General features: G+C 39.7%; 2 protein-coding genes across 2 annotated transcripts; both read right to left on the reverse strand.

Moving 5' to 3' along the window:
* Nucleotides 1-289: 289 nt before the first annotated feature.
* gpha2 (glycoprotein hormone subunit alpha 2) lies at nucleotides 290-2,320 on the reverse strand (the record flags this gene model as incomplete). The annotated part of the gene is made up of 3 exons (XM_075450879.1): nucleotides 290-394; nucleotides 547-731; nucleotides 2,191-2,320. Coding segments are annotated over 3 exons (420 nt in total), but the record flags the coding sequence as incomplete, so codon positions are not given.
* Nucleotides 2,321-8,556: 6,236 nt separating this feature from the next.
* LOC142369232 (glycoprotein hormone beta-5-like) lies at nucleotides 8,557-9,781 on the reverse strand. The gene is made up of 2 exons (XM_075451545.1): nucleotides 9,590-9,781; nucleotides 8,557-8,831 (listed from the first exon to the last, which is right to left on the reverse strand). The coding sequence occupies exons 1-2, from the start codon at nucleotides 9,779-9,781 to the stop codon at nucleotides 8,643-8,645; spliced, it is 381 nt and encodes a 126-aa protein (XP_075307660.1). The 3' UTR covers nucleotides 8,557-8,642.
* Nucleotides 9,782-11,033: the final 1,252 nt, after the last annotated feature.

Below are 11,033 nucleotides of genomic sequence, written 5' to 3' on the forward strand. Positions count from 1 at the left end.
GATTTTAGTCACTATTTAGGGATTTCATGGTTGAGTTAGTTTTGCAGGAAGCTTTTCAGTTTTTCATCTTTCTTTGTAAACCTCTCCTTTATTCTTTAAGAAAAACGGAAGAAACCCTGGCAGAGACACCTACATTGATTGGTCAGCTTTAAGTTTGGTAATTCAAAGTGGATTTTCAAGGACTGTCAAAACATTTGGGCAGAAGGAAAAAAGGTTAACTGTAACTGTAAAACTGTAAGTCGGTTCTTATCCTGTGAACATTTAATAAGCAGCATTCTGTCGTGATGTGTCAGTAGCGGGATTTGTGGCACATGTCGCAGCGGCAAGCCTTCGCTGTCAGGATCTCTATTTCATCATGGTGACGACCTCGAGGGCAGTCCAGACGAACTTTGACCTAAGGGGAGAAGAGAACCCGCAGGCCATGAATGATATGATCATAAATGATCCATACAAGCTGTTCAGTTTGAACAACACTAATATAATACCACGCCTGAGGCAGTTTACTTCCCCATTCTTTTACCTCAACATTTCCCCCCCACCGCTCACCTTGGCGTCCTTGCTGATGGTGCAGCATCGTGAAGTAGAGGTGATGTTGTGGGTGAAGTTGGAGGCCACCAGTACTGAATATCTGGAGGGGAAGGCGCTGGACTCGCAGTAACCCACACAGGCGTAGACAAGATGGGTCCCTTTACAAGTTCCACGACGGTCGCTGCGGATGGTTACATTGAAGGCTGGAGGAGAAGAAGTAAGCTTGAGTGTTTTGAATCCTGTAGCACGTAGAGCGCAGATACGCAAAAACAAATGAACTAGGCTTTGCTTTTTCAGATATTACAGATACTATGGAAACAGGAGTTTATTTACATTTCTATATGAATCTAGAAGTGCGTAAAGCACCAGTCATACAGCATACAAGTGTACCATTGCATGCATATCTAACACTGATGCAGGAGAAGAGAAGCATAAATGAGGAATGGCTTCAGCAGCACTTCAGGATGCCAGACTCAAAGTTTAAGGAACTGGGGCATCGCTTTACCCCTAATATTGAACACAGAAGAGCACACAATTCTCCCATCAAGGTTTCTGAAAGCCTGGCGGATCTTTCCATCTATGTTGCAGCCAGTGAGCTGTTATATCAAGGAGAATATACATACGCATGAATGTGTAATATTTACTTTTATACAGCAAGATATCATTTACATCACGCAGTTTGTTTTTTTCAGAAGCATGTAAAGCTTTGAATTGATGGGTTTGTTTAAAAGCCACGTTCAGATGGATGAAGCATTTGTCTATCACTGTCAATCATGAGTGGATTTAACCACATCAGATCAACGAAGCTAGACGACCAGGCTCAGTCGATAATTCGGAGCTACCATTTTTTATTTATGTCGCCTTAAACCAGCCTGCAGCTGCCGGTAAGAAGGCAGACTGGTCCAAACTTTTGTGTTTCAGCCGCCAACGGAAGGCTTGAAGCCTGGCTAGATTTGATGCTTCTGAAAATCAAAGATGCTTCTTTAGTTAGATGGGTCTTAAGAAGTCATGTCCTTAATCAAGCTGATGGAACAGTCCCAACAAGTGTGCAAATGTTAAGCATAGGTGTCAACATCGAGTACAACATAAACGCTCAATAGTTGGAAAAACTGATATGTCTGTTAGATAACTGTTAGCTTGTTACCAAACAGCCACTCATTGTGGCAAGTTATACTTTTCTGTCCTTTGATAAAACGTGTTATAAGACTAAAACTAGACAACAAATATGGTGAAAACAAAAAGTGCAAATTGCCCTGATGTTGATCAAGCCTCTGCATGTGTAATCTCACAATGGGATTATGCGCATGGGATCGTGGGTGCGTTGAGAACACCAGAGATACACAAAAGCATCTTTGGAATTTCAACATACAAAGGACCACAACCTTGAAAGGATCCATGTGATTAGCACTGTGGGATTTGATGATGTGGCACCCTGGAGACGCAACCTTTAAGGATCTTACGGTGACTTTGAGACGCACCCACTGATTTATTTCATGACTGTGATGAAGGAATATTTTTGCCAGAATCAAGCTGCCTCGCAAGGTAAGTAGCACAATGTTTCTACAAGTAGGACTAGTTGTAGGACCAGAACTCTGATGGAATTGGAGAAATAGTATGTGAGTTTTGTTTGTTTGCTTTTAAATATCCAGCAGTAAAACTTACGATAAAGGTGACATCCTGGAGTGAGGCCCTCATAGCCCCAACCAGTTGGAGAGAGGAGCAGCAGAGCGATCAGTGGTAATGCCAGCAGGCAGAAGTGTGAGGTCATGCACTGCGACATCTGGATGGATGAAAATGAAGGAAGATATTGTTGGAAGAATCAAGAAAATTCTAAACAGTTTATATCCTAAAAAAAATCAATTTTCAAACTTCTTGTAAGTTTGAGCTCTTTAAAGTTGAACAGGTCAGATTTTACTTTAAACACATCTTTATTTAGCTTCAATCTTCTTCTGAACTTTCCCCTAAAATGAAAGCTCTGCTGAGCCCCCCCCCCCCCCCCCCCCCCCCTTAGCCGAGGTGATTTCCCCTCCTGCAGGACTACCTGTGTTTCACTCAGCTGAGTACCAGCCAGTGTGAATAAAAACAATCCTGTCACTATCTTCTCAGTCTGCTTCATTTCACAGCTACTTGCTGACACATGCACATACACAACCTCCGCATGCACACGTGTAAAATGTACACTTAGCTGCATGACGGCACATACCAGTCACTGCGCTATGACTGTAGCAAGAATCACAAACTATACCTGAATAAAAAGAGTCATCCACTTCAACGCACATCAGTATGTACTTGCAATATGATGTACATGTCCACCACCTCACCCACACTCTCCCACACGTGTGTAAATAATAAAGTCATCTTTTCCTGGAGATTTGGTGGTCCTGATCTCTGCCCTCTAAATTGGCTGCTTTTTCCAGCTCTGCTTCCTAAGTGTTGGGAACCAGCACTGACTGCAGCAACAGCAAAAAGGCCCCGGGGACGTTATTAACACTGCCGGCGCGACCAAATTAACAGGTCAGTACTATGCTTGTGTGTCTGCGACAATTAACCCTGTGTCAGCTGGTGGGAAAGGGGAAATGCCAGGCTTTTTCCTCTTATGTGGGGTTTCCATGCATCAAGGTTTGGTTTGTCTTTGGGGGAAATGGAAATTCAGTGAGAAAGTTACAACTTTTAGGTTTCAATCCTCTCTGAGATACAGATATTATATCTATGAATCATTTTATCAAGTAAAGTGGGCACACTGGAACCGCTGTAAGCTATTTCTCTAACAGGTTGAAACAGCAAAATTGAGCTAAAAATATGTTCCTAAACATATAAAACATATCTAAGTCTTCCATTCGGAATATGCTTCCAACAACAAAGCTCAGACTTTTTCCACTGTGTAACTAACCCTCTGAGAACCTCCAGTGAACAAAAAATAAATAACTTGAGCCAGTTGTTACTAAAAGCCTGACTTATTCATAAGCTACCCCGTTTGGTTTTATTTTAAAACCATTCAAACAGTGAAATTATACTGATGTATTTTGGACCACTTGCAATAAGAAATAGCTTTATGCAGCCTGTTGCACACTGCGTCATCTGTGAAAACACATCTCGGAGGCGACGCATTTTTTACATGTATTGCTCCTGTATGTCTAATTTTCTTCATTTATAGATAGAATTATAAACATTCTGTCATTTGAAAAAAAAGCAAACATTATAAAAAAAAACTCTCCACAAAGTGCAAGTATCACTTTAGACATGAAGATAAATTAATGGTTCAAATGGACATTTTAAATGCATATCAAAGCATGCAGTGTTAATCTAAAAAAAATACAATACATGTCAGTAACTGAAAATCAAATCCTGTACATGTAGGTTACATAGGCATTTTTCATGTATTCTGGCTTTTAAAAAACAATTGATGCAACAATTAATGCCTAAAATCCATAGGAAATATAAAGGTCTAGTCCACCAATAAAAGAGATGCTGCACTAAAGTTGTTTCCAGGTGTAAAAATAAGCTCTTACCTGGACAGCTGAGAGTTCTCAAGTTCAGGTGTGTCGTTTGACAGGTGTGTGTGTGTGTGTGTGTGTGTGTGAAAGCGTCTGCTGTAAGCCTCATGCAGGGATATAAGTAACACAGGTAAGAGCAAAGGCACTTATAGCTCTTGACACACCCACAATTAGAGAGATGAATGTGTGAGGATCCTTTTTTTTTTGCTGCCGGTTCCTCCTTCTCTTTCTTCTCTGCTGCCCCTCTTCCTACCTGCACAACAAAACACATGAAATTCTCTGAAAGTATTCAGATCGCAGTAAACTTCTTTCTTAAGTGTTTCTCTGCTGGAGTGTGTTACCATCCTCGGGTGTCTCCCTCCTCCCCGTTTTAAACCTTCACGGGGACCACTTGCTGCTGTGACACAGAGGAAAACTAGATAGGTTTTCCATAAACGTACCACCACAACGTCGAGAAAACACACACACACACACACACACACACAGCTTTACCACACAACATACATGGAGACGTACGTATGTTCACATAAAAGCACACATGTATGCACACAGAAAATCACAATTATATTTTAGGCCTCAGTTGCCAATTGGTGCACGCCACTTGTCGACTCAAAAAGTGAACTGAAAGGGGACCTCACACTCACACACATACACGCAGTGTAAGACTGGCTTTTCCATCTGTGGCTGCAGCAGGAAGGACAGGGTCAGGTCAGAAGATATTGTGGGTTTGGGTCAACTGTAAGAGTGCATGGTAGGTATAATCTGAGGAACTCTGGCTCTGCTTCTCCTGTCCCCCAGCGTGAAAAGAAAGTCATCTTAGCAACCACCCTCACCAAACTCCAGAGTGTTTTTATAAACTCTGAGATTATTAGATAGATTTTAAGTAGCAGTATCTGGATGCTGCAGTGGCCATAAAGACACAAACTGCCAAATCAGACCACTGATGACTGTGTAATTCGTAAAAAGGGAAACCAAAGACCACAAAATGGGCGTTCTTTATTCTGTTTTGGTGGGTCTCCACTAGAGATGAAGTTTCAGTGTGAAAGAACAAATGCCTTTTTTGCTGAAAGAGCTGCCTTGGTCATCAGAGGGTGACGAGGGAAAGGGAAATCAATATTTGAAGTTTCTTTGATTTTTTTTCAATGAACTGAATGTCTTCTGAAAGAGTTTGGATGGTCAGGATTCATTATTGTTTCTCTGGGCTGTTCATTCCACAGAGAGGCTATTGTATCCACTGATATTCCACTGCTCGGTTCTGTTAGGTGTGGGTTCGTGTGCAGTGTGGTCAGTAGTGTGATGACTGTGGGGTAGAAGCTGTTTTTCAGCCGGCTCATGTAGGCACACAGGGTTCTATAGATATTTCTGGATGGCGGAGAGGTAAAGAATCAGTGTCCATGGTGGGTTAAGTCTTTGAGAATGTTTTCAGCTTAGTGTCCACACTGGATGTTCTGTAAAGAAGATCACTGCATGTGCTCAGTAACACCTCTGAAATCACTGTCACATTTATTGCTGCATCTACATATGCTTATGTATATGCAAAATACTACTTTTTCCAAGACAAAGTAAAAGCAAATTCTGAATGTATTACAGATGCTTGGACCAGTAGTAAAATACCCAAACTTCTATCAATATAGCTATGAGCTCCATATTTGTCTGAGACAGCTGGGAGATTATTTTTTCCAGTGAAGCTAAGCAGCAACACTGTCATAGATAATTCAGCTCAGTAAAAATATCCCCCTATCAAATCATTTCTTTTAAAAAACATGAAGACCACGGGCCAGTTTTCCTCATCACCTCAGTACATCTTAAGAAATAAAACTCTTTTATAGAAAAAAAATATTTAATTCAAAGTGAGCTGCTTTGTGATCAGACCATGAAGCAATTTTTAAACACTGGGCCCCTGATCACAGTCATGCAAAGCCCAAGAGCCTGAAAGCAGCACAAATCGATCATTGTTTTTCCCATATCTTATTTAGATCATTTTACATTTCTCTGATTGTTTTGTGGCCCAGTTGATTGTTTTGTGATTTGGCGTCAAATTTTGTCATTTGGCTTCTTTTTGTGTAAAATTAGGTGACAAAGACATGTAATGTGACCTAAGTTTGAAACCAAACACAAAGAGATGTTGAGCAAGCAAAATGAGAGAAATATCAGCCATAAAGAGAAACAAAATTACCACAAAGAGATTTAGAAAAGCTTCAAAGAGATGGAAAATTACAAGAGACACAAAGCTATCAAAGTGAAGCAAAACAGGCTAAATTGGGCCACAAAACAACCGCTGGGAAATGAAAAAAGATCGAAATGAAAACAAAAATGTTACAGACAGACAGACAGCCAGAAAGAGATGCTAAATCATGCAAAACATCTGCAAGGTACAGGGCTGGAAACAACATATTTTCATGATTTGTGGTTGTTTTGTGTCTCAGTCAGTCGCTGTGTCTTATTTGATGAGTGGTGGGCCTTCTACTCATTTGTGACCAGATGTTTGACAATCCCTAAATGGTTTAAATAAATTCCATTTCCTAAAAGAAATTCCACTTCAAAGAACTTTGCAGAGTTTATTTTCTTCCTGACTGCCTCACACTCAAACATCTTCGAAGAAAAACACGAGCCTCGTCTTATGGCCCCTTTACACAAAACATTCCCACTCCAGTTATGTCAATGGAAAACAGAATCTGTGACATCATCACCTAATGCCTCCTGCACCTTCACACAATAACACACAAAACCATTAGTGTGCTGACAGTAAGTTGCATGGCCGGATGCAGCGTGTGTTTCTTTCACACACACATTAGCACATTACTCCAGTGTGACTCAGCGGGCTGACTGATGTTTGTATCGCTCAGTGGCCCTGTCACTAACGGTTGTCATGGAAACCGTGGCATCTTGAGAAGTATCATTAATGTGTCCGCTTCTACTTCGGCCCTGTTATTTTAATCTGTGAGTGTGTGTTACGTCATGTGTCTCTGCTTGTATGGCAGTGCATGTGTGTAATTTTGCATTTCAATATGTGTATGCATCATCATTAGAATAATATTATGTGTATGTGTGCTATTTTGGGCCCTTTGACAATATAAGGAAAGGACTAAGCAACGTTTTCCAATTTCTAACAGTGTTTTCGTCCAAGTGATCCATTTAGACCCATATACAGACATGCACGCATGCATGTACACCTGCATGCGCCGACACACAATCAGACACATAAGTCCCTTATATAGAACATAATCTATATCTTTTTTCTTCTCCATGATATTTTATTTTATACCTGCCTCAAATGATAAAAATCCACTGAAGAGAATGTGTGTGTGCATCCAAAGTTATATCTTGATTCTCAAGACACAAGCTTAAATTTTGGATGCACTTTTCATTTCTTCTGGCTATTTCAGATGAGCAGAACCTGTTAAACCATGGCTTTGAATGGAAAGTACGTTTTGAGAAAGAAACATGTCCTCACATGGGGTTTATTTTAATGAAAGAGTTGAGCACACATATAAAGAAAGAGCACCATTTACTGATTTTGATTGACAACAGGACGTTTCCACCGTGTGATACTCAGTGAAACTCAAGGTGACACTAACACATACAGAGGAATGGAAATATCAGAAGGCTACCATTGTCTACAACATTCGCCAAGAAAAAAAAAGCCATTACAATGTTCACTGAGAAAGATGACGATGTCGCCATTTTGACTTAAACTGTACCTGCAGCTTTGCCCTCTCCATAACATATTCAAAACCGGAGAAACCGGACTATAATGCACAGTGGGTATTGCAGTAATAAATTAAGTCCTATTGATTGAACCATATCAGTCATTTGTTCATACCCTAAATTACAACATCCAGTAAAGTACTGGCCCTACAAGCGGCATGAAGGAAATACGACTCATATGAGCGTTTTTTTACATACGAGCAGACATCTTATCAAGTCTTTTATTTTAAAAAGAAGCTAGATGCAACTAGAACCATACACCTTTATGCGACATGAGATTGAGATGAACATAGGACAAATGTTTTTTTCACTTTTAAGTTGTTCATTAACACAACAGCACTTTACTAAAACACTTTTGTTGCTTCCTTGTTGAGTTTAGGCAAAAACATCACTTTGATTGGGTAGACATCATAACTACTTGGTTAGGGGTTGGGAAACAATCATGGCAAGAACAATGAAATGGCAGCATTTGACCTGTTTTTTGTTTTTCTATAAATGTTAGATAGGTCAAATATAGGCAAAAGCTAGACTTCGCACAGAAAGTTTCACAATCAGTTCCATTTGTACTTAATTGATTAATATTTTCATGCACATTAGAATTTCATCCATTTACTGTAAACCTGACATAAATCCAGAAAGACAGGAGGAATACTGAATGCACGCAATACTTACTTCTCAGATTTTAGGTTATAAACAAAGCTATAGTTTCCAGTTATATTCAGTCTTGTTTTGACATATAATATAGATGTAATGTAGAAATATAATACCTGCTCTGCCACTACTTCTTTCTACATACACACATATATAGACATGCAGTTTTCAGTGTTCAAATGTTACTACATGACATACAACACTGTTTCGTGTAATCAGTTTCAGTAAAAGTGTTGTTTGCTTTAAGCAGGCTCCCCTCCATCAGAAGGTCTCGCATTCTGTGTCCTGGGTGGAGCAGACAGCGCAGTGGCAGTGCAGCGCCATGGGATAGTGGTAGAGAGCAGAGACGTTGGGCTGGCAGCCGGGCAGCCGGGCAGTCATGTGACGGATACGACTGTATGTGCACACGCGATGGTGTCTGTGGATGTAGGGGGACTCTGGTATGGGCTTCTGCAGGGAACACAAAGACATGGATGGAGTTTACAAATTGAGTATGTGTTTGGTTCAATTGAAATAAAGGTTTGAGATTATCATTGTGTTAAAAAGCTTTTAATTCACTGAATTTAGGATTCGTGGACCGAAAAGTTCACAGTTAGTATTAGTAATTTTACATGAACACACAAAAATGTATCAATAAAAGAATATATTCCAACACTTTCTATGACAGTGAAGTCTATAATACATTATAACAGCATTTCTAAGACATTTGAATGCAGTTATATGGCTTTTTAAAAACTTTCTGATTTTGAACAACATCTGCTGCCAGTTTGGCATGAAGGTAGAACGCTATACTTTAATAACTATTTGTAAGCTGTCATACATGATTATAAACTTGATGATGCATCATAGACATAGTTTTTATAAAAAGATCTCTAGGAACGCATTTGTTCCTTTTTTTGTTAGATAAGCTACCTTAGAACAAAGGGGTTTGATCAAGTTTTAAAAAATCACCACCAGAGTTGCTTTTTCTTTTTTGAAGTATTCTTGATTTTTGTGGTTTTCACATTACTAAAATATTAATAAGTGCTGTGAAAGATCCCCATCTCTTCCCTTTTGGAATGATTTTAACATTTTCTCATAATAATGACCCATGAGTCTGTGGTAAGACCAGCTCATCAGCCTCTCCGTGGTCTGGGTTGAGTCTTGGTCATTTATTCAAAGTTTCACCGTTAAAGCATCACGGGACTGTTTGTGTGTGTGCATGTTACCTCCCAGGTGTGACAACGCCCCCAGCAGGCCTCAGTGGTTATGTGCAGGCCCTTGCAGCCAGGCTTCTGGGCCACGAAGGAGAACTCACGCACTGCGCAGCCTGTGAAACTGTGGAGCGGTGTTGTCACGGAGACACAAAACACTGCAGCCCCGGCAACCAGGAGAAAAAGGGAAAGAGGATGGGGCAGCATGCTGGGTATGATGGAAAGACAGTCAGAGGTTTAAACTTCACTAACTCTGTTTTACTTTCAGTTCACCTGGGAATATGTCATGATTGTAAGTGAAGAAACAGATAAAGATAAGGAAAAATGACTATGATCTCAAATGTAGACACGCTATTGTTCTTCTCTTGCATACGAATGACTAGAACACAGTAAAAGCCCCAGTTTGACCTCTTAACAATGATAACTGTTGAAGTTTAGGTGAAGAATCACTCAAATTTTACATCGGAGGGCGAAGGTGATCAAACATTGTGACACTCATAACTCCCTCTAGTGTATCTTGCAGCTACTGCAGCAAAAATAATAAATAAATCTTTTACCTTCAGACCACAACACACATTCTGTATCAAAGCATTACGGTTTAAAATGACAAAAAAAAAACTTTAAATGGGAAAACTGACACCAGAGTGAGGTCATTTTTTATGTTTGCTGAGCTGTATTTCTCCTCTTGTCTGGCACAGACTCATTTACTCTATACTGCTGTAGACATTAGCATCATTACTGCACATTTTCTGACAAAGAGGAAACATAAATTTGCCAGACTGTAGAATAAAACAAATAAATACTGATGCATTAACACTGAAATAAGAATAATGAGACCACTGTGAGTACTAAGTTAGAAGTTGTGTTGCAAGTTTTCCAAGAATGTACTTACATACATTTTATCCCTCATGCTGTTTTTTTTTCACCGTTCATCTGGTACTTTCAACATCTCACAATCAAAGATCTTTAAAGAAAATAACATCTCTCACCTTCAAAGCTGGAGAACTTGCAGAGGTTTGAGCTGCTGAACTCTGGTGTCTCTCTGTACAGACAGTCCAGTGAATGGAACCAATACGTCCTTGTTGTTGTTATTAGAAGAACATTAGGGCGGACGGACACTCTGACATCATAGCAATTACAATAAAATACCATTAGAGACCCCAAGTCAGAAATAATGGAGAGTCCCTGGAAAATACTGATTCCTGTCTATGTTTTCTCAACCTCAGCTTGTATCTCCCTCTGTGTGAGTGAGTTTTTTTTTAACTCTAACTTTATTTAGTCTGTTCTGATGCGATGAGTAGCAGTACAAAACCTGACAGTAGATAAATAGAATATAAAAAAGAACTTTGTAAGTTTAAAACCGTTTAAAGAAAATCGTGTTTATCTCAAAGTGAATGAATTCAATCAGACCCATTGTGTAGTCATTTACCTACAGTTTTCTACGTCACGTTTTAACCCA

This window comes from Odontesthes bonariensis, chromosome 19, assembly GCF_027942865.1.
Source record: "Odontesthes bonariensis isolate fOdoBon6 chromosome 19, fOdoBon6.hap1, whole genome shotgun sequence".
NCBI classification, from domain to species: Eukaryota; Metazoa; Chordata; class Actinopteri; order Atheriniformes; family Atherinopsidae; genus Odontesthes; species Odontesthes bonariensis.